This window comes from Taudactylus pleione, unplaced genomic scaffold (assembly GCF_031769625.1).
Source record: "Taudactylus pleione unplaced genomic scaffold, aTauple2 ptg000920l, whole genome shotgun sequence".
Taxonomy (NCBI): Eukaryota; Metazoa; Chordata; class Amphibia; order Anura; family Myobatrachidae; genus Taudactylus; species Taudactylus pleione.
This window is the reverse complement of record NW_028285321.1, coordinates 162,785-184,821: the sequence shown is the minus strand read 5'-3', so window position 1 is coordinate 184,821 and position 22,037 is coordinate 162,785. Positions and strand designations below refer to the sequence as shown.

Genomic DNA, 22,037 nt, shown 5'->3' with positions numbered 1-22,037 from the left:
GGAGAGCAGTGTGTGACCTTCCCTGAGTCCTGTCCCCGGTATACAGCAGCCGGCTCTCAGTGTGTGATAGGGAGAGCAGTGTGTGACCTTCCCTGAGTCCTGTCCCCGGTATACAGCAGCCGGCTCTCAGTGTGTGATAGGGAGAGCAGTGTGTGACCTTCCCTGAGTCCTGTCCCCGGTATACAGCAGCCGGCTCTCAGTGTGTGATAGGGAGAGCAGTGTGTGACCTTCCCTGAGTCCTGTCCCCGGTATACAGCAGCCGGCTCTCAGTGTGTGATAGGGAGAGCAGTGTGTGACCTTCCCTGAGTCCTGTCCCCGGTATACAGCAGCCGGCTCTCAGTGTGTGATAGGGAGAGCAGTGTGTGACCTTCCCTGAGTCCTGTCCCCGGTATACAGCAGCCGGCTCTCAGTGTGTGATAGGGAGAGCAGTGTGTGACCTTCCCTGAGTCCTGTCCCCGGTATACAGCAGCCGGCTCTCAGTGTGTGATAGGGAGAGCAGTGTGTGACCTTCCCTGAGTCCTGTCCCCGGTATACAGCAGCCGGCTCTCAGTGTGTGATAGGGAGAGCAGTGTGTGACCTTCCCTGAGTCCTGTCCCCGGTATACAGCAGCCGGCTCTCAGTGTGTGATAGGGAGAGCAGTGTGTGACCTTCCCTGAGTCCTGTCCCCGGTATACAGCAGCCGGCTCTCAGTGTGTGATAGGGAGAGCAGTGTGTGACCTTCCCTGAGTCCTGTCCCCGGTATACAGCAGCCGGCTCTCAGTGTGTGATAGGGAGAGCAGTGTGTGACCTTCCCTGAGTCCTGTCCCCGGTATACAGCAGCCGGCTCTCAGTGTGTGATAGGGAGAGCAGTGTGTGACCTTCCCTGAGTCCTGTCCCCGGTATACAGCAGCCGGCTCTCAGTGTGTGATAGGGAGAGCAGTGTGTGACCTTCCCTGAGTCCTGTCCCCGGTATACAGCAGCCGGCTCTCAGTGTGTGATAGGGAGAGCAGTGTGTGACCTTCCCTGAGTCCTGTCCCCGGTATACAGCAGCCGGCTCTCAGTGTGTGATAGGGAGAGCAGTGTGTGACCTTCCCTGAGTCCTGTCCCCGGTATACAGCAGCCGGCTCTCAGTGTGTGATAGGGAGAGCAGTGTGTGACCTTCCCTGAGTCCTGTCCCCGGTATACAGCAGCCGGCTCTCAGTGTGTGATAGGGAGAGCAGTGTGTGACCTTCCCTGAGTCCTGTCCCCGGTATACAGCAGCCGGCTCTCAGTGTGTGATAGGGAGAGCAGTGTGTGACCTTCCCTGAGTCCTGTCCCCGGTATACAGCAGCCGGCTCTCAGTGTGTGATAGGGAGAGCAGTGTGTGACCTTCCCTGAGTCCTGTCCCCGGTATACAGCAGCCGGCTCTCAGTGTGTGATAGGGAGAGCAGTGTGTGACCTTCCCTGAGTCCTGTCCCCGGTATACAGCAGCCGGCTCTCAGTGTGTGATAGGGAGAGCAGTGTGTGACCTTCCCTGAGTCCTGTCCCCGGTATACAGCAGCCGGCTCTCAGTGTGTGATAGGGAGAGCAGTGTGTGACCTTCCCTGAGTCCTGTCCCCGGTATACAGCAGCCGGCTCTCAGTGTGTGATAGGGAGAGCAGTGTGTGACCTTCCCTGAGTCCTGTCCCCGGTATACAGCAGCCGGCTCTCAGTGTGTGATAGGGAGAGCAGTGTGTGACCTTCCCTGAGTCCTGTCCCCGGTATACAGCAGCCGGCTCTCAGTGTGTGATAGGGAGAGCAGTGTGTGACCTTCCCTGAGTCCTGTCCCCGGTATACAGCAGCCGGCTCTCAGTGTGTGATAGGGAGAGCAGTGTGTGACCTTCCCTGAGTCCTGTCCCCGGTATACAGCAGCCGGCTCTCAGTGTGTGATAGGGAGAGCAGTGTGTGACCTTCCCTGAGTCCTGTCCCCGGTATACAGCAGCCGGCTCTCAGTGTGTGATAGGGAGAGCAGTGTGTGACCTTCCCTGAGTCCTGTCCCCGGTATACAGCAGCCGGCTCTCAGTGTGTGATAGGGAGAGCAGTGTGTGACCTTCCCTGAGTCCTGTCCCCGGTATACAGCAGCCGGCTCTCAGTGTGTGATAGGGAGAGCAGTGTGTGACCTTCCCTGAGTCCTGTCCCCGGTATACAGCAGCCGGCTCTCAGTGTGTGATAGGGAGAGCAGTGTGTGACCTTCCCTGAGTCCTGTCCCCGGTATACAGCAGCCGGCTCTCAGTGTGTGATAGGGAGAGCAGTGTGTGACCTTCCCTGAGTCCTGTCCCCGGTATACAGCAGCCGGCTCTCAGTGTGTGATAGGGAGAGCAGTGTGTGACCTTCCCTGAGTCCTGTCCCCGGTATACAGCAGCCGGCTCTCAGTGTGTGATAGGGAGAGCAGTGTGTGACCTTCCCTGAGTCCTGTCCCCGGTATACAGCAGCCGGCTCTCAGTGTGTGATAGGGAGAGCAGTGTGTGACCTTCCCTGAGTCCTGTCCCCGGTATACAGCAGCCGGCTCTCAGTGTGTGATAGGGAGAGCAGTGTGTGACCTTCCCTGAGTCCTGTCCCCGGTATACAGCAGCCGGCTCTCAGTGTGTGATAGGGAGAGCAGTGTGTGACCTTCCCTGAGTCCTGTCCCCGGTATACAGCAGCCGGCTCTCAGTGTGTGATAGGGAGAGCAGTGTGTGACCTTCCCTGAGTCCTGTCCCCGGTATACAGCAGCCGGCTCTCAGTGTGTGATAGGGAGAGCAGTGTGTGACCTTCCCTGAGTCCTGTCCCCGGTATACAGCAGCCGGCTCTCAGTGTGTGATAGGGAGAGCAGTGTGTGACCTTCCCTGAGTCCTGTCCCCGGTATACAGCAGCCGGCTCTCAGTGTGTGATAGGGAGAGCAGTGTGTGACCTTCCCTGAGTCCTGTCCCCGGTATACAGCAGCCGGCTCTCAGTGTGTGATAGGGAGAGCAGTGTGTGACCTTCCCTGAGTCCTGTCCCCGGTATACAGCAGCCGGCTCTCAGTGTGTGATAGGGAGAGCAGTGTGTGACCTTCCCTGAGTCCTGTCCCCGGTATACAGCAGCCGGCTCTCAGTGTGTGATAGGGAGAGCAGTGTGTGACCTTCCCTGAGTCCTGTCCCCGGTATACAGCAGCCGGCTCTCAGTGTGTGATAGGGAGAGCAGTGTGTGACCTTCCCTGAGTCCTGTCCCCGGTATACAGCAGCCGGCTCTCAGTGTGTGATAGGGAGAGCAGTGTGTGACCTTCCCTGAGTCCTGTCCCCGGTATACAGCAGCCGGCTCTCAGTGTGTGATAGGGAGAGCAGTGTGTGACCTTCCCTGAGTCCTGTCCCCGGTATACAGCAGCCGGCTCTCAGTGTGTGATAGGGAGAGCAGTGTGTGACCTTCCCTGAGTCCTGTCCCCGGTATACAGCAGCCGGCTCTCAGTGTGTGATAGGGAGAGCAGTGTGTGACCTTCCCTGAGTCCTGTCCCCGGTATACAGCAGCCGGCTCTCAGTGTGTGATAGGGAGAGCAGTGTGTGACCTTCCCTGAGTCCTGTCCCCGGTATACAGGCAGCCGGCTCTCAGTGTGTGATAGGGAGAGCAGTGTGTGACCTTCCCTGAGTCCTGTCCCCGGTATACAGCAGCCGGCTCTCAGTGTGTGATAGGGAGAGCAGTGTGTGACCTTCCCTGAGTCCTGTCCCCGGTATACAGCAGCCGGCTCTCAGTGTGTGATAGGGAGAGCAGTGTGTGACCTTCCCTGAGTCCTGTCCCCGATATACAGCAGCCGGCTCTCAGTGTGTGATAGGGAGAGCAGTGTGTGACCTTCCCTGAGTCCTGTCCCCGGTATACAGCAGCCGGCTCTCAGTGTGTGATAGGGAGAGCAGTGTGTGACCTTCCCTGAGTCCTGTCCCCGGTATACGGCAGCCGGCTCTCAGTGTGTGATAGGGAGAGCAGTGTGTGACCTTCCCTGAGTCCTGTCCCCGGTATACGGCAGCCGGCTCTCAGTGTGTGATAGGGAGAGCAGTGTGTGACCTTCCCTGAGTCCTGTCCCCGGTATACGGCAGCCGGGTCTCAGTGTGTGATAGGGAGAGCAGTGTGTGACCTTCCCTGAGTCCTGTCCCCGGTATACAGCAGCCGGCTCTCAGTGTGTGATAGGGAGAGCAGTGTGTGACCTTCCCTGAGTCCTGTCCCCGGTATACGGCAGCCGGCTCTCAGTGTGTGATAGGGAGAGCAGTGTGTGACCTTCCCTGAGTCCTGTCCCCGGTATACAGCAGCCGGCTCTCAGTGTGTGATAGGGAGAGCAGTGTGTGACCTTCCCTGAGTCCTGTCCCCGGTATACAGCAGCCGGCTCTCAGTGTGTGATAGGGAGAGCAGTGTGTGACCTTCCCTGAGTCCTGTCCCCGGTATACAGCAGCCGGCTCTCAGTGTGTGATAAGGAGAGCAGTGTGTGACCTTCCCTGAGTCCTGTCCCCGGTATACGGCAGCCGGCTCTCAGTGTGTGATAGGGAGAGCAGTGTGTGACCTTCCCTGAGTCCTGTCCCCGGTATACAGCAGCCGGCTCTCAGTGTGTGATAGGGAGAGCAGTGTGTGACCTTCCCTGAGTCCTGTCCCCGGTATACAGCAGCCGGCTCTCAGTGTGTGATAGGGAGAGCAGTGTGTGACCTTCCCTGAGTCCTGTCCCCGGTATACAGCAGCCGGCTCTCAGTGTGTGATAGGGAGAGCAGTGTGTGACCTTCCCTGAGTCCTGTCCCCGGTATACAGCAGCCGGCTCTCAGTGTGTGATAGGGAGAGCAGTGTGTGACCTTCCCTGAGTCCTGTCCCCGGTATACAGCAGCCGGCTCTCAGTGTGTGATAGGGAGAGCAGTGTGTGACCTTCCCTGAGTCCTGTCCCCGGTATACAGCAGCCGGCTCTCAGTGTGTGATAGGGAGAGCAGTGTGTGACCTTCCCTGATTCCTGTCCCCGGTATACGGCAGCCGGCTCTCAGTGTGTGATAGGGAGAGCAGTGTGTGACCTTCCCTGAGTCCTGTCCCCGGTATACGGCAGCCGGCTCTCAGTGTGTGATAGGGAGAGCAGTGTGTGACCTTCCCTGAGTCCTGTCCCCGGTATACAGCAGCCGGCTCTCAGTGTGTGATAGGGAGAGCAGTGTGTGACCTTCCCTGAGTCCTGTCCCCGGTATACAGCAGCCGGCTCTTTGGCATTGATGGCTGCAGTGATTGGAGACAGATGGGGAATGGTTATAAGAGAGGCTGCAGATAAATGGGAACAACCTGGCCGTTGGCTACAAGTGCAGGGCTGACATGTGGCCACAGTGAAATAATTCCTATTACAAGCAAATGAGCAGAGTATGGATTATTTTGTTATACATAGAGTGGTGCAGATAGTTGACGATGGCGGTGGTGGCCCTTTATTCCCTGACATGGCTATCCGCTGTTGTCCGATCTCCTCCTCTGGAAGTAGAATGCAGAGTAACATTATAATTACAGTGCTCATACTCATACAGTACGAGGACGCCTCCTGCAATGTAACCGAAGCATCATTCAGCGCCCTGTCTGCATAGTTTTGTATTTTTATGAAATAAAGTCCCTCGGCACACCTCTGCTTCATTGTAGCTCTCGCCGAAACCACATTTCTCCAATGTCCAGATAAGAAGCAATCTCCGTAACTATAAGACTATAGAAACATTCCAAGTGTAAGATACAAAAAGAGAGAGCGCGGAGTGGTGACCGCCCTGGTCTCTTCCCTACAGTATTACACGCCGCATTGAGATTTACTGCTTTTATGGGCGGTAATTATGTGCGCTGTACAATTACAGGCATTAGGCCTGGTAGACTTTGGGCTCATGGTTTGTGCCTTTGTCATATTCCAGCAGAAGCCGGAGCGCCTTATCCAGCAATAATAACCGTCATATTCAGACTATAAAGCTTCTAATGTTTCAGGACCAACTTGTGCTTCATAGATGGGACCAGCCTGAGATGTCCTCACCGAGCTGGGAGGTGGCACTGACCTTGCTGAGTGGAGACTAGGGCCAGGCTGGGTCAGTGCAAGGCCTGGCAATGCCGCCTGTCTCCGGAATGCTTCACATCCTCACCTTGATGGCTGGTATTCACAGTATGTGCGTTTACAGGGCACAACTATGGAACGTACTTATGGTAATTGAAGGAAACGGGGAGGGAAGGTGTTTGCAGACAGAGAACACATGTTCCTGTGTGACATTTATAAATGTTGAGAAGCCGCTATCAATTTGTCTCTCTTCCCTCACTGAAGTCTCAGTGGACCTGTCCTACGACCAGTCGTGTCTGTTGGCATTTCTGCCTCAGATCTATCACGGTTTACAAGAAAATAAGGTAATAAATAGTTGATGTAGACAGGTTCCATCGTCCCGTTTCACCATAGGGACAGCCCTGGTGGGGATTGCAGACTTTTGCTCTACTGATGTGTCCTCATTCGCCTAGACTTTTTGCACCATGATGGCGCGAGACGCTTGCCGTGACTTTGATCCTCCGCCAGGGGTAGCGATTCATACTGTTTCCCAGATATTTCTCCTTTGCATTGTAGCCGCATACAAAGTCGCGCACAGCGAGCCCTGGACAATAGATTAGTACTTTTCTTTCTACTTCAGGGTCCATAGGGTATCCACAGGATACCTTGGGGTATAGGTGTGACGTCAGTCGCAGGGCACCAAAGAGTTAAGCTTTCAGCCTCCCAGGATGCACTAGGTCCCCCTCCTATACCCCGCCCCCGAGCCAAGGCACCTCAGTTTAGTTTGGTGCCCGGCCGGAGTCGGGTGCACCTGTTGGAGTGGGGGCTAGAAGAGCCCCTGAAGCTTATTCTTCATGCAGCTGTGGCTGCACAACTGGATGAACAGCATGGACAGTCAGTCCTGACGTCCATGCTGTCTTCCCTACACCCCGCCGGTACCAGAACGCCGGTACTGATCCGGGGATGCTGGTGGGCGTCTGGGGTCACAGCTAGCGGTGACCCCAGATGCTCCGGACCATGGCCGGATTCAAGGGGGACAGAGGTAAGCAGCGGGGTCCCGCGGTGGGTCCCCGCTGATCACATGGTCCTAAGTCCCCAGGCAGGGGGCTCCCTGGGGACTGGCTGCAGCGTGGAGCCAGGCGACCAACCTGCGCTTCCACTACCCCCTGGGACAGCGGACCGCAGCAGAGCGGTAGCGCTGCGGCGTCCCAGGGGTTAAATGCATGCCAGGGGAGCGCGCCTTCCCTGTCTCACAGCCGGCGCCTCCCCCGCTGCACACAGCCCTCTCTGCATGCTGCCGACTGGTCCTGTGGCAGCGCTCCTCCCCCAGGCCAGCCTCCTCTCTGCTCCTCGGCGGCCATCTTCTCCAGAACGCATGGTGAACGCTGCTGGAAGCGCTGGAAGGAAGCATCGTGGTCTGGGTCCCCCCGCATACCTCTCCTCCGCTGTGGTCAGGTCTGTGTATGCAGCGCTGTGTCCTACCAGGCCCTGTGTCTGTGTAGTTGAGTGATCAGCGCTGTTAGTGCAGGAATTGTTATTTTTCTGCATTGTATGTGACTGTGCTAGCGCTGCTGCCTGTAATCTTTTCTTCTCTAAACTGTCAGCTTTATTACTGTCCCTGTTCTTTCTGCTAAAGCCCTTGCGGTGCGGTGCTGCAGGGTGGTCTCTCGCCTATTTAATACTTAATTGGTGAGAGAGGTCACATACGTGGTGCCATCATGTCTGAAAGTGATTTTCCCCTCCGGCTACAGTGTACCACGTGCAAAGTACCGTTAGCGGAGGGGGAGGGTAGCGCGGAGGGCCTTTGCCGGCAGTGTTTGTCCATGGCGCGGCCTATTACGGTTACAGCACCGGTACAGGAGCCGCCCTGGGCTTGTTTCGCTCAGGCGTTAACAGCTTTAGTGGGCCAGTTAGCTCCGCAGCCCGCGTTTACTCCGATGGGTTTGTCCCAGCAGTCTGTGGTGTCGTCACCCATGCAGGGGTTCCCACAACAATTGGTGGTACCCCACAGTCTCCCTATTTCCCCGCTCCCGGGTTCTCAGGAGCCAGCGTGGGTTAACTCCCTGACGAGTTCTGTACAGCACTTGTCGGATGTGTTGCAAGGGGAGTCTGTGATGCGGTCTCATAAAAGGCCGGTGGCGTCTCTGTCCGCTCCTTATGAGGATGACGAAGGGACGTCTGATGATGGGGAGATTCTAGATCCTTACGATCAGGAACCTCTCCATACTAAGGACGCTGATGCTAAGTCCAAAGTATATATTCCTGGACTTATTCGGGCGGTCCGCACAGCCTTGGTGATTGAGGACGAAGTTCCCCCAGCGGCTAAATCTAAGTATGCCTTTTTCAAAGATGTGAAGGGCGATGCCACAGTCTTTCCTCTTTCGGGTCAGTTGGTGGACCATTTAGAGGAGGCGTGGAAACAACCTGGCAAAAGATACCAGCCGCAGAGACGCCTGGCGGTGGCTTATCCGTTCGCGGATAATTATTTTGCGAAGTGGGAATCCCCTCCACAGGTGGATTCTCACGTGACCCGTCTTGTCCGTAGTGCCACATTGCCGATGCCATCCATGTCCTCCCTTAAGGATGCTACGGACCGCAAGGTAGAAATCTGCCTGAAGTCCGCTTATTCCCTTGCAGGGGGGGCAGCACGGCCGGCTATGGCCATTTGCTGGGTTGCCAGAGCGATGGAGCGCTGGGCGGATTCATTAGAGGCTTCTTTTGAATCCGACTGTCCGGCCGATCAGGCGGAGTTGATTGGCAATCTCCGTGATTCGGCCACCTACATCAACGAGGCGGCTCTAGACATTAGTACTCTGGTGTCTAGAATTTCTTCAGCAGCGGTAGCTGCTCGTCGCACCTTGTGGCTGCGATCCTGGAAGGCGGACGCAGATTCCAAGAAAGGTCTGGAAGCGTTGCCGTTTACCAGAGAAGTTCTCTTCGGTCCGGATCTGGATAAGATTGTGGCCACGCTGGCGGCAGCCAAATCTGCCTGTCTCCCGTCGGCCGCTGCTCCTTCTGGTTCGGGACCATCGTCCTTTCGGTCATCTAGGGCCCAGGGCAGGCCCAAACCACAGTCGTTTCCTTGACAGGCTGGCCCTAAGAAATCGGTCAAGCCCCGGAAGCAGGCATGGAGTACCAGACGTCCGGCCCCCAAGCCAGATGACAAGCCTGCGGCCTGACGGTCCGGGCCTCCCTTTGGGGGATCCCAGGGTGGGAGGCCGCCTGCTACAGTTCGCCCAGTGTTGGTCGACTACTACGACAGACACTTGGGTTCTGGAGGTGGTTTCCCACGGATACGCCCTCTCCTTCCGGCACAGACCCCCGGCTCGCTTCTTCACCACGGGTCTCCCATCAGACCGGAACAAGGCTACGGAGCTGCGGAAGGTATTGCACACTATGCTCCAGGCAGGAGTTATAGTGGCGGTTCCATTCTCCCAGAGGGGCCAGGGTTTCTATTCAAATCTATTTTTGGTACAGAAACCCAATGGGTCATATCGTCCGATTCTCAACCTCAAAGCACTCAGCAAGTCTTTGCGGGTCCCGAAGTTTCGGATGGAGACCCTACGGTCCATCATTCTGGCGCTGGAACCTGGGGACTACTTGGTGTCATTGGACATACAGGACGCTTACCTGCATGTCCCTATTCTTTGGCGCCATCAACAGTTCCTCAGGTTTGCAATCAGCAGCGACCACTTCCAGTTTCGGGCGTTACCTTTTGGCCTGGCAACAGCACCACGTGTTTTCACCAAGGTGATGGCGGTCATAGCGGCTTCTCTGCGGCTGCAGGGAGTCCGCATGTTGCCGTATTTGGACGACCTGTTATTGGTGGCAGGATCTCCAGAGCTCCTGTTACGCCACTTGGACCTGACCATTGCACTGCTGCAACGGCACGGCTGGCTAATCAACTGGCAGAAGTCCACTCTAATCCCGTCTCGGAGGATTCTGCATCTTGGAGCCTTATTGGACTCGGGACAGCAAAGGATCTTCGTGACGGAGGACAAGATCTCTGCTTTACAGTCAAGGGTGCGCAGTTGTCTGCACAGCCGCCGGGTGTCCTTACACTCGGCGATGAGGTTACTGGGCTCCATGGTGTCGGTGTTCGACATGGTGGAATACGCCCAGTTTCACTCCAGACCTCTGCAGCACCTGATCCTGTCCAAGTGGAACGGGCTGACTCAGTCTCTGAAGTCCCAGACGATTGTGCTCACCCAGGAGGTTCGCCTGTCCCTTACGTGGTGGTTACAGACGACCCACCTCAACAAGGGACGTCCGTTCTGGGTTCCAAATTGGGTCCTGTTGACAACGGACGCCAGTCTTCGGGGCTGGGGAGCAGTTTCGGGTCCACACTTGTTCCAGGGCAGGTGGACGCCGACAGAAGCGGAGCTTCCAATAAATATCTTGGAACTCCGTGCGGTCTTCAATGCTCTCCAGCAGGCACAGCGGTTTCTCCAGGGTCGCCCGGTGCAGGTCCAGTCGGACAACGCTACCACCGTGGCCTACATAAACAGGCAAGGAGGAACTCGCAGTCGGGCGGCTCTCGTAGAGGTCTCTCGGATCCTGGTTTGGGCGGAGTGCAATCTTCCGGCCATATCAGCGGTCTTCATCCCGGGAGTGCTCAATTGGGAGGCGGACTTTCTAAGTCGCCAGGACGTTCATCCGGGGGAATGGTCCCTGCACCCGGACGTTTTTCAACTACTGGTGGACAGGTGGGGTCTTCCAGAAATCGACCTCATGGCGTCCCGGCACAACAACAAGTTGCCGGTGTACGGGTCTCGCACAAGAGACGAAGGGGCGTCTCTGGTGGATGCTCTGTCCGTCCGGTGGACGTTCCGGTTCGCATACCTGTTCCCTCCGGTCTCCCTTCTTCCACGGGTAATCCGGAAATTCAAACAGGAAGGAGGGACGCTCCTGTTGATAGCTCCCGCGTGGCCCAGACGGCACTGGTTCTCAGACCTTCAGGGTCTGTCCGTGGACATTCCTCTGCGGTTGCCGCTACGACCGGACCTTCTGTCTCAGGGTCCTTGCCTTCACCCGGACCTAACTCGGCTGTCTTTGACGGCGTGGCTGTTGAGACGGCCATGCTGAGGTCCCGGGGGTTTTCCAGCTCTGTGGTGCGTACCATGTTACGAGCTCGGAAACCGTCTTCCGCGAGGATATACCATCGCGTGTGGCATACGTTCTTCCAGTGGTGTCGACCGAGAGGTTATGCACCGCGGGAGTTTCGTCTGTCTCGGATTCTCGCCTTCCTGCAAGCGGGACTAGATCATGGGCTTCGCCTTGCTTCTTTGAAGGTACAGGTTTCGGCCCTATCTGTCTGGTTTCACCGTAGGATTGCTACAATCCCGAATGTGCGCACCTTTATGCAGGGTGTTCTCCGCATTCAGCCGCCCTTTGTTCCACCTGTGGCGCCTTGGGATTTGGCTGTGGTCCTGAGGGCTCTCCAAGGACCGCCGTTTGAACCACTGGGCTCAGTGGATCTTAAATGGCTAACAGCTAAGACTGTTTTCCTTCTGGCCATTGCTTCGGCCAGACGTGTTTCTGAGTTAGGGGCTCTTTCTTGTAGACCCCCTTTCTTGGTTTTTTATGGGAACAGGGCAGTGCTCCGCACTCGGCCCGAGTTTCTTCCCAAAGTTGTTTCCCAGTTTCATATTAACGAGGAAATAGTTGTTCCGGCCTTTAACTCACCGGGTCTTTCCGTGGGTGAGGCCTCTTTGGATGTTGTGCGGGCCTTAAGGACTTATGTTGACCGCACTTCTTCGTTTAGGAAGTCGGACGCTTTGTTTGTCCTCTTTGGCTTCCGTAAAAAGGGTTGGCCTGCTTCAAAGCAAACTTTGGCAGCCTGGATCCGTATGGCTATTTCTGAAGCTTATCTTCATGAAGGCCTACCGGTCCCTCCTTCTCTGAAGGCTCATTCCACTAGGTCTGTGGGTCCTTCGTGGGCAGCTCGACGTGGTGCCTCGGCAGTTCAGATCTGCAAGGCTGCTACGTGGTCTTCTGTCCATACCTTCGTGAGGTATTACAGGTTTGACACCTTCGCCTCTCAGGATGCTTCCTTCGGGCGGCGGATTCTCCTTTCTGCACAGGAGCGTCCCCACCCTTAAAGGATACTGCTTTGGGACATCCCCAAGGTATCCTGTGGATACCCTATGGACCCTGAAGTAGAAAATATGAGATATGGTAAGAACTTACCCTTGTTATCTCTATTTCTACGAAGTCCATAGGGTTCCACAGGACTCCCGCCCTGTCGCACCTGTGCTGCAGATGGGCTTTGCTCTGGTCACCGGTTTTCCGTCTCCCTCTGGTGAGAATGTGATTCTTGTATGTGTCCAGATCTTTGTTCTCTCTCTTCCTTCTCCTCCTCCGGCCTATGGCTTGGTAACTAACTGAGGTGCCTTGGCTCGGGGGCGGGGTATAGGAGGGGGACCTAGTGCATCCTGGGAGGCTGAAAGCTTAACTCTTTGGTGCCCTGCGACTGACGTCACACCTATACCCCAAGGTATCCTGTGGAACCCTATGGACTTCGTAGAAATAGAGATAACAAGGGTAAGTTCTTACCATATCTCATATTTTTCCCATAGTAATTGGTATAAAGTCGCAGATTGAACGACGAGTGGCGTGGCGCAGGTTGCCCGTGTCAGATCTCTGTCTTCTTACCCAGGTTAGCACAGAACAGTATATGAGATGCCAGCGCCAGTAGCCGGGGTTTCCCGTGCATTGTACTTTTGTTTCTGCCAGCATTCTTGGCGTGGCTACGTAGCAAAGTGCGTGGCACGCCAAACGGGGCTATTTGGGCGCACTATTAGCAAAGAGCGTGGACATATCTGCAGATGGAGAAGAGGCATTAGGACATGTTTGGGTGGGATGGGATGTGTACAGAGCCTCTTATCAGTTACGTCTCTGACCTTGTGTCTGAGACTTGTGGTTCTTTTTCCTGTGAATGTGGGAATCTGTAGATGTAACATTATTGCTGTATGTGACATGGAACGTGCTGCTGTTTACTTATATCGCATTTGCGCTAATTCTAAATTCTCCTTTCCAATAGCCCAAAACTGCTCCGGCTTCCGCACCTGTTCCCAGTGCCTGGAACACCCCGGATGTGGCTGGTGCAATGACCCCAGTAACACCGGGAAAGGGCACTGCGTGGAGGGATCGTCCCGAGGACCCATGAAGCTGCTGGGGAAGCACACGAGTGAGATGGTCCTGGATACCAGTCTGTGCCCCAGAGAAAGGAGCTACGAGTGGTCATTTATACACTGCCCAGGTGAGGCCATCACTGCGCACGGGGCGACGTTATCATCATGGCTGGTATTATATCAAGTTACCCATCACTCTGTGCCCATATATGCCCGACCGTACCACAGGGCTCACCTCCCCCAGTCTAAGGCCTAGGAGGGAGCCCCCGCCCCGCACAGAGGCCCTGATTCAGAGCCGGATGCTCTGACATAGCGCTCGCTCTGAATCGGGGCGTCTTTTTTTTTTTTTTCATGGAGCGGCCTCCTGGCCGCTTGCATTGCTGTGAGTTGCCACCCACAGCTAATGCGAGCGGCCAGGATGATGGTCGCGATGGTCAAGACCTTGTGGTAGGGTCTCGTGGCCGCAAGCCCCAGAGAGCTTTCGGCTGAAACAGAGCCGAAAGCTCTCCCACTCTCCCACTTGTGACGTCAGTGGGGCCGCCCCCAGGCGGTACGCCTCCGTCTGGGCAGTCACCTCCCCCCCCCCCCCCGACCCGCCCACCAAAGGGGGCGTGCTGTCACTCAACATCGACAGCACCCCCCCTTTGGTGCGAGACCCGGAGCGACGGACTGCCCGTCGCTATCCTGGTCTCGAGCATGCGCATTACGGAGCCGGCTCCGTCATGCGCATGCGCTCTGGGCCACCATAGACCCGGTTGCGAGTGCTCAGCACCTTGCGACTGGGTCTGAATCAAGCCCAGAGTGCTGTTTTATCGTTAGCCCTCATGTTGTTTTGCAGTAATCTGCTCTCATGTAGCACAAAGCTGGGTCATACATTGCAAACTCTTGTTACAGCCAAGGTGGGATCAGCTGACAAATGAGAACATTGCCTCTAGCAATCGGATTATTACATGCACCAAAGTGTTAGCGCTGCTGAGTTATTACATAGGAGGAAGTACACGCTAATTTATACCAATTCTACGTAGACGTTATTCTCAGGAACATGTTAATATCTGATGCGTGTCCATGCCGTACATTTCTCTCTACATACGGAGGGCAGCTCCATAACGTGTCGGATTGATGTAACTGCACTGGAGCAATGACTGTGCCCCCTGGCAGAAGCTTCCATTGTGCGCTGCGCAGCCTGAGGCAGGAATCGCCTGAGCACGCCGTGTGTCTATAAGAGCCGCGCTCCGTCCTGCTCATTACTTCTTGTCTGTGCCTATATCAGCTCTCGACCTATATTTTCTCTGTTTACTCTTCCTACCAAGATGCTCCTTAAAGAGAATTAATAACGGTTCATCTCTCCATCCCTCTCCGCCCTATGGGCAAGATGATATTTTACCCTCTGAGTCTAAATGAAGTGACATAATGAGAGGCGGAATGGGCTGGGTAGTGCTGTGAGAGGCGATTACCCCGCGCGCCGGCAGCCTCTGCCTTATTATTGCTATATTTCTTATCATTTCACGAGGAGCAGGTCATTATGTTTAGCTCTGTGACACAGATACATAATGCGCTCATCATAATGTGTTTGCATCGTCGCTGCGTCTGGAGGAGACCCGTAAAGTGCGGTGACACAGAGGAATATCCAGGAATGGCGGTGTATCGTTCACCGGTTTTGTAAATGTTATCTTTGAAATACCTACTGTAAACCCCATCACCCTTCCCTACAGGCTATAATTGGGCTATTCTGTCACAGATTACACAGATCACCCAAACCCAGCGCATCACCGTGCGCATCGCCACAAAAATCTCCACAAACCGCCAACAGAAGATGCTCAGTATGTGCGTGCTGCAAATAACGGCGCAGATGGTTTTAGTGATGACAAATTCATAGACTTGGCAATTGCGGGTTTACAGCTTTTGTCTAACGCTGCAACGTATGGGGCCATCTCCTTGGCTGCATTCAAATATTCTTTAAGTTTTAAGACAAAAGGCGCAGCAAACGCAGCACAAGCTACTGTAGCGGGCGCTGCTAGTGCGTCCATTTATTTGCGGGAGGCCACGGAACGTACAACCTGTTGGCGTTAGTTATACTGGTCCTGATGGTTTCCATATAACTCTAAGTCAGGGATGTGATCAGCGCAGCAGAGGGTCTGTGTGACCTGAGAATTTGGATGGTGCCCCATAGGATGCTCTAGGAGCAGGAGCCTGAAGCCGTGCATCACAGGTGTACCTATGTATCATCCTGACATCGGATTTCAGTATGAATAAGCCTGGTATTTGGGAAAGACACTGGGAGGCCAGAAATAATGTGCTATTCTGTTCTTTGTGTTACAGCGTGTCAGTGTAACGGGCACAGCACCTGCATCAACACCAATGTATGTGAGCAGTGCAAGAACCTGACTACAGGGAAACAGTGCGAGACCTGTATGCCGGGTTACCACGGCAACCCCACCAATGGCGGAGAGTGCGAAGGTAAGTTATCACGTGTATATACTGCAGCGCGGTTTCTCCTGTATGTCACAGCTGATTACTGAATATGAGGATGTGATGGTGACGCTGATATATTTGTGTTATAAACTCTAAGACACCGGGCACGGACTTGTCGCTGCTATATGACAGCTGTTATTCAATAGAACTGCACCAAATTTGTTCCAGCCATTCCAGCTCCATCTCCTCTGACACCAGACTGGTGCAAAGTGATGACTCCCATATATAAAACTCACTTTGACAGGTCAGAATATATTTAGCTTCATTCCAAGGTCCATGAGGGACTGCAAAAGTAATGGCCCACAATACTTATTTATATGCCCCCCCTCAGATGGTTGTGTGACCACGTTTGCAGGTTGGTGGATGCTCCAGAAGTTGTGGAGGGTGGAAACCATTAACGTTACTGCAATGTCCAATCTGCTTCCACTTTCGGATCACCCGTTATTCTCCTAACACACAGATCGGGTTAGACTAATTTATTGATGCTGTAGTAAGCAGGAAGCCTATGAATGTCTCTCTGAGCTCTGCCTGCTCTGTGTACTATAAAATCCCCCCCTTCCTAGGAATCCTCTTCCATCACCTAACATGCAGGGATCCTGTGTCTATCATCCATATTTTACTGTCCTCCAGAGAGATTTTGAAAAGGAGATAATAAGTTGTTGACTGCTTAAAAAGTGCATAACTTGCTATTTACAGAGCAGAAACCCCCTGTGTGTAATTGCTACATGTGCTCATCTGGCTGTCTGTTCCCCTCTGCCATCTTCCCAAACCCTCACTGGCCTCATAGGCTGATGCCCCCGAGGTGGTAGCAGGTCAGCTGCCGACTGTGTGCGCTCACTGCGCGGAGACAAAGTCATGTGGCGATTTACTCCCCGTGTAAGCAATCAGCTCTGTGATTGGCTGATGGCTTTGTACGGGGTGCAGGGAGTTTCCCCCTCTGTACCTGTACCTGATATCTGCTCAATATGGTCATTAGTTTCTCCACCACTATATGTGTCTGCTCTGTATCTATCAGGCACCACTGGCTTTTATATATGTGTAACATAGAGATCCATATAATGTTCTGTATAATGTATATCCTTGTTTTACCCGCCCTGCACACCCCCTTTCCCCACTTACATTCTTCACACATCTCAGCTTACACCCTGCACACCCGCTTCTCAGCTTACACCCTGCAAACCCACTTCCCTGCTTACACCCTGTACACCCACTTCTCAGCTTACACCCTGCACACCCCCTTTCCCCACTTACATTCTTCACACGTCTCAGCTTACACCCTGCACACTCACTTCTCAGCTTACACCCTGCACACTCACTTCTCAGCTTACACCCTGCACACCCACTTCTCAGCTTACACCCTGCACACCCACTTCTCAGCTTACACCCTGCACACCCACTTCTCAGCTTACACCCTGCACACCCACTTCTCAGCTTACACCCTGCACACTCACTTCCCTGCTTACACCCTGCACACCCACTTCTCAGCTTACACCCTGCACACCCCCTTTCCCCACTTACATTCTTCACACGTCTCAGCTTACACCCTGCACACCCCATTTCCCCACTTACATTCTAAACACGTCTCAGCTTACACCCTGCACACCCACTTCTCAGCTTACACCCTGCACACCCACTTCTCAGCTTACACCCTGCACACCCACTTCTCAGCTTACACCCTGCACACTCACTTCTCAGCTTACACCCTGCACACTCACTTCTCAGCTTACACCCTGCACACTCACTTCTCAGCTTACACCCTGCACACTCACTTCTCAGCTTACACCCTGCACACCCACTTCTCAGCTCACACCCTGCACACCCACTTCTCAGCTTACACCCTGCACACCCACTTCTCAGCTTACACCCTGCACACTCACTTCTCAGCTTACAGCCTGCACACCCACTTCTCAGCTTACACCCTGCACACCCACTTTCCTGCTTACACCCTGCACACCCACTTCTCAGCTTACACCCTGCACACCCGCTTCTCAGCTTACACCCTGCAAACCCACTTCCCTGCTTACACCCTGTACACCCACTTCTCAGCTTACACCCTGCACACCCCCTTTCCCCACTTACATTCTTCACACGTCTCAGCTTACACCCTGCACACTCACTTCTCAGCTTACACCCTGCACACTCACTTCTCAGCTTACACCCTGCACACCCACTTCTCAGCTTACACCCTGCACACCCACTTCTCAGCTTACACCCTGCACACCCACTTCTCAGCTTACACCCTGCACACCCACTTCTCAGCTTACACCCTGCACACTCACTTCCCTGCTTACACCCTGCACACCCACTTCTCAGCTTACACCCTGCACACCCCCTTTCCCCACTTACATTCTTCACACGTCTCAGCTTACACCCTGCACACCCCATTTCCCCACTTACATTCTAAACACGTCTCAGCTTACACCCTGCACACCCACTTCTCAGCTTACACCCTGCACACCCACTTCTCAGCTTACACCCTGCACACCCCCTTTCCTCACTTACATTCTTCACACGTCTCAGCTTACACCCTGCACACCCCCTTTCCTCACTTACATTCTTCACACGTCTCAGCTTACACCCTGCACACCCCATTTCCCCACTTACATTCTAAACACGTCTCAGCTTACACCCTGCACACCCACTTCTCAGCTTACACCCTGCACACCCACTTCTCAGCTTACACCCTGCACACCCACTTCTCAGTTTACACCCTGCACACCCACTTCTCAGCTTACACCCTGCACACTCACTTCTCAGCTTACACCCTGCACACTCACTTCTCAGCTTACACCCTGCACACTCACTTCTCAGCTTACACCCTGCACACTCACTTCTCAGCTTACACCCTGCACACCCACTTCTCAGCTCACACCCTGCACACCCACTTCTCAGCTTACACCCTGCACACCCACTTCTCAGCTTACACCCTGCACACTCACTTCTCAGCTTACAGCCTGCACACCCACTTCTCAGCTTAAACCCTGCACACCCACTTTCCTGCTTACACCCTGCACACCCACTTCTCAGCTTACACCCTGCACACTCACTTCTCAGCTTACACCCTGCACACCCACTTTCCTGCTTACACCCTGCACACCCACTTCTCAGCTTACACCCTGCACACCCACTTCTCATCTTACACCCTGCACACCAACTTCCCTGCTTACACCCTGCACACCCACTTCCCTGCTTACACCCTGCACACCCACTTCCCTGCTTACACCCTGCACACCCACTTCTCAGCTTACACCCTGCACACCCACTTCCCTGCTTACACCCTGCACACCCACTTCTCAGTTTACACCCTGCACACCCACTTCTCAGCTTACACCTTGCACACCCACTTCTCAGCTTACACCCTGCACACCCACTTCTCAGCTTACACCCTGCACACCCACTTCTCAGCTTACACCCTGCACACCCACTTCTCAGCTTACACCCTGCACACCCACTTCTCAGCTTACACCCTGCACACCCACTTCTCAGCTTACACCCTGCACACCCACTTCTCAGTTTACACCCTGCACACTCACTTCTCAGCTTACACCCTGCACACCCACTTCTCACCTTACACCCGGCACACCCACTTCTCAGCTTACACCCTGCACACCCACTTCTCAGCTTACACCCTGCACACTCACTTCCCTGCTTACACCCTGCACACCCACTTCTCAGCTTACACCCTGCACACCCCATTTCCCCACTTACATTCTAAACACGTCTCGGCTTACACCCTGCACACCCACTTCTCAGCTTACAGTATTCCGTACACTCCCTATTCTCTGCTTATACAGTACTCTCCCTATTCTCTGCTTATACAGTACTCTCCCTATTTTCTGGTTATACCGTACACTCCCTATTCTCTGCCTATACAGTACTCTCCCTATTCTCTGCTTATACCGTACACTCCCTATTCTCTGCTTATACAGTACTCTCCCTATTTTCTGGTTATACCGTACACTCCCTATTCTCTGCCTATACAGTACTCTCCCTATTCTCTGCTTATACCGTACACTCCCTATTCTCTGCTTATACCGTACTCTCCCTATTCTCTGCTTATACCGTACACTCCCTATTCTCTGCTTATACCGTACTCTCCCTATTCTCTGCTTATACCGTACACTCCCTATTCTCTGCTTATACCGTACACTCCCTATTCTCTGCTTATACCGTACACTCCCTATTCTCTGCTTATACCGTACTCTCCCTATTCTCTGCTTATACCGTACACTCCCTATTCTCTGCTTATACCGTACACTCCCTATTCTCTGCTTATACCGTACTCTCCCTATTCTCTGCTTATACCGTACACTCCCTATTCTCTGCTTATACCGTACTCTCCCTATTCTCTGCTTATACCGTACACTCCCTATTCTCTGCCTATACAGTACTCTCCCTATTCTCTGCTTATACCGTACTCTCCCTATTCTCTGCTTATACCGTACTCTCCCTATTCTCTGCTTATACCGTACTCTCCCTATTCTCTGCTTATACCGTACACTCCCTATTCTCTGCTTATACCGTACTCTCCCTATTCTCTGCCTATACAGTACTCTCCCTATTCTCTGCTTATACCGTACACTCCCTATTCTCTGCTTATACAGTACTCTCCCTATTTTCTGGTTATACCGTACACTCCCTATTCTCTGCCTATACAGTACACTCCCTATTCTCTGCTTATACAGTACACTCCATATTCTCTGCTTATACAGTACTCTCCCTATTCTCTGCTTATACCGTACTCTCCCTATTCTCTGCTTATACCGTACACTCCCTATTCTCTGCCTATACAGTACTCTCCCTATTCTCTGCTTATACCGTACTCTCCCTATTTTCTGGTTATACCGTACACTCCCTATTCTCTGCCTATACAGTACTCTCCCTGTTCTCTGCTTATACCGTACTCTCCCTATTTTCTGGTTATACCGTACACTCCCTATTCTCTGCTTATACAGTACTCTCCCTATTCTCTGCTTATACCGTACACTCCCTATTCTCTGCTTATACCGTACTCTCCCTATTCTCTGCTTATACCGTACTCTCCCTATTCTCTGCTTATACCGTACTCTCCCTATTCTCTGCTTATACCGTACACTCCCTATTCTCTGCTTATACAGTACTCTCCCTATTCTCTGCTTATACCGTACTCTCCCTATTCTCTGCTTATACCGTACACTCCCTATTCTCTGCTTATACCGTACACTCCCTATTCTCTGCTTATACCGTACACTCCCTATTCTCTGCTTATACCGTACACTCCCTATTCTCTGCTTATACCGTACTCTCCCTATTCTCTGCTTATACCGTACACTCTCTACTCTCTGCTTATACCGTACACTCCCTATTCTCTGCTTATACAGTACACTCCCTACTCTCTGCTTATACCGTACTCTCCCTATTCTCTGCTTATACCGTACTCTCCCTATTCTCTGCTTATACCGTACACTCCCTATTCTCTGCTTATACCGTACTCTCCCTATTCTCTGCTTATACCGTACACTCCCTATTCTCTGCTTATACAGTACTCTCCCTATTCTCTGCTTATACCGTACACTCCCTATTCTCTGCTTATACCGTACACTCCCTATTCTCTGCCTATACAGTACACTCCCTATTCTCTGCTTCTACCGTACACTCCCTATTCTCTGCTTATACCGTACACTCCCTATTCTCTGCTTATACCGTACACTCCCTATTCTCTGGTTATACCGTACACTCCCTATTCTCTGCCTATACAGTACTCTCCCTATTCTCTGCTTATACCGTACACTCCCTATTCTCTGCTTATACAGTACACTCCCTATTCTCTGCTTATACCGTACACTCCCTATTCTCTGGTTATACCGTACTCTCCCTATTCTCTGCTTATACCGTACTCTCCCTATTCTCTGCTTATACCGTACACTCCCTATTCTCTGCCTATACAGTACACTCCCTATTCTCTGCTTCTACCGTACACTCCCTATTCTCTGCTTCTACCGTACACTCCCTATTCTCTGCTTATACCGTACTCTCCCTATTCTCTGCTTATACCGTACACTCCCTATTCTCTGCTTATACCGTACACTCCCTATTCTCTGGTTATACCGTACACTCCCTATTCTCTGCCTATACAGTACTCTCCCTATTCTCTGCTTATACCGTACACTCCCTATTCTCTGCTTATACAGTACTCTCCCTATTCTCTGCTTATACCGTACACTCTCTACTCTCTGCTTATACCGTACTCTCCCTATTCTCTGCTTATACCGTACACTCCCTATTCTCTGCTTATACCGTACACTCCCTATTCTCTGCTTATACCGTACACTCCCTATTCTCTGGTTATACCGTACTCTCCCTATTCTCTGCTTATACCGTACTCTCCCTATTCTCTGCTTATACCGTACACTCCCTATTCTCTGCCTATACAGTACTCTCCCTATTCTCTGCTTATACCGTACTCTCCCTATTCTCTGCTTATACCGTACTCTCCC

The 22,037-nt window shown here is 53.3% G+C and overlaps 1 protein-coding gene across 1 annotated transcript in view; it reads left to right on the top strand.

Moving 5' to 3' along the window:
• Positions 1-12,998: 12,998 nt before the first annotated feature.
• LOC148473395 (attractin-like protein 1) overlaps positions 12,999-22,037 on the top strand; it is a gene marked incomplete at both ends in the record, with an annotated part of 144,528 nt that continues 135,489 nt past the window's right edge. The window contains 2 exons of the mRNA XM_088459639.1: positions 12,999-13,217; positions 15,409-15,546. Coding sequence (XP_088315765.1) covers positions 12,999-13,217; positions 15,409-15,546 — 357 coding nt within the window. The remainder of the gene's footprint in view (positions 13,218-15,408; positions 15,547-22,037) is intronic.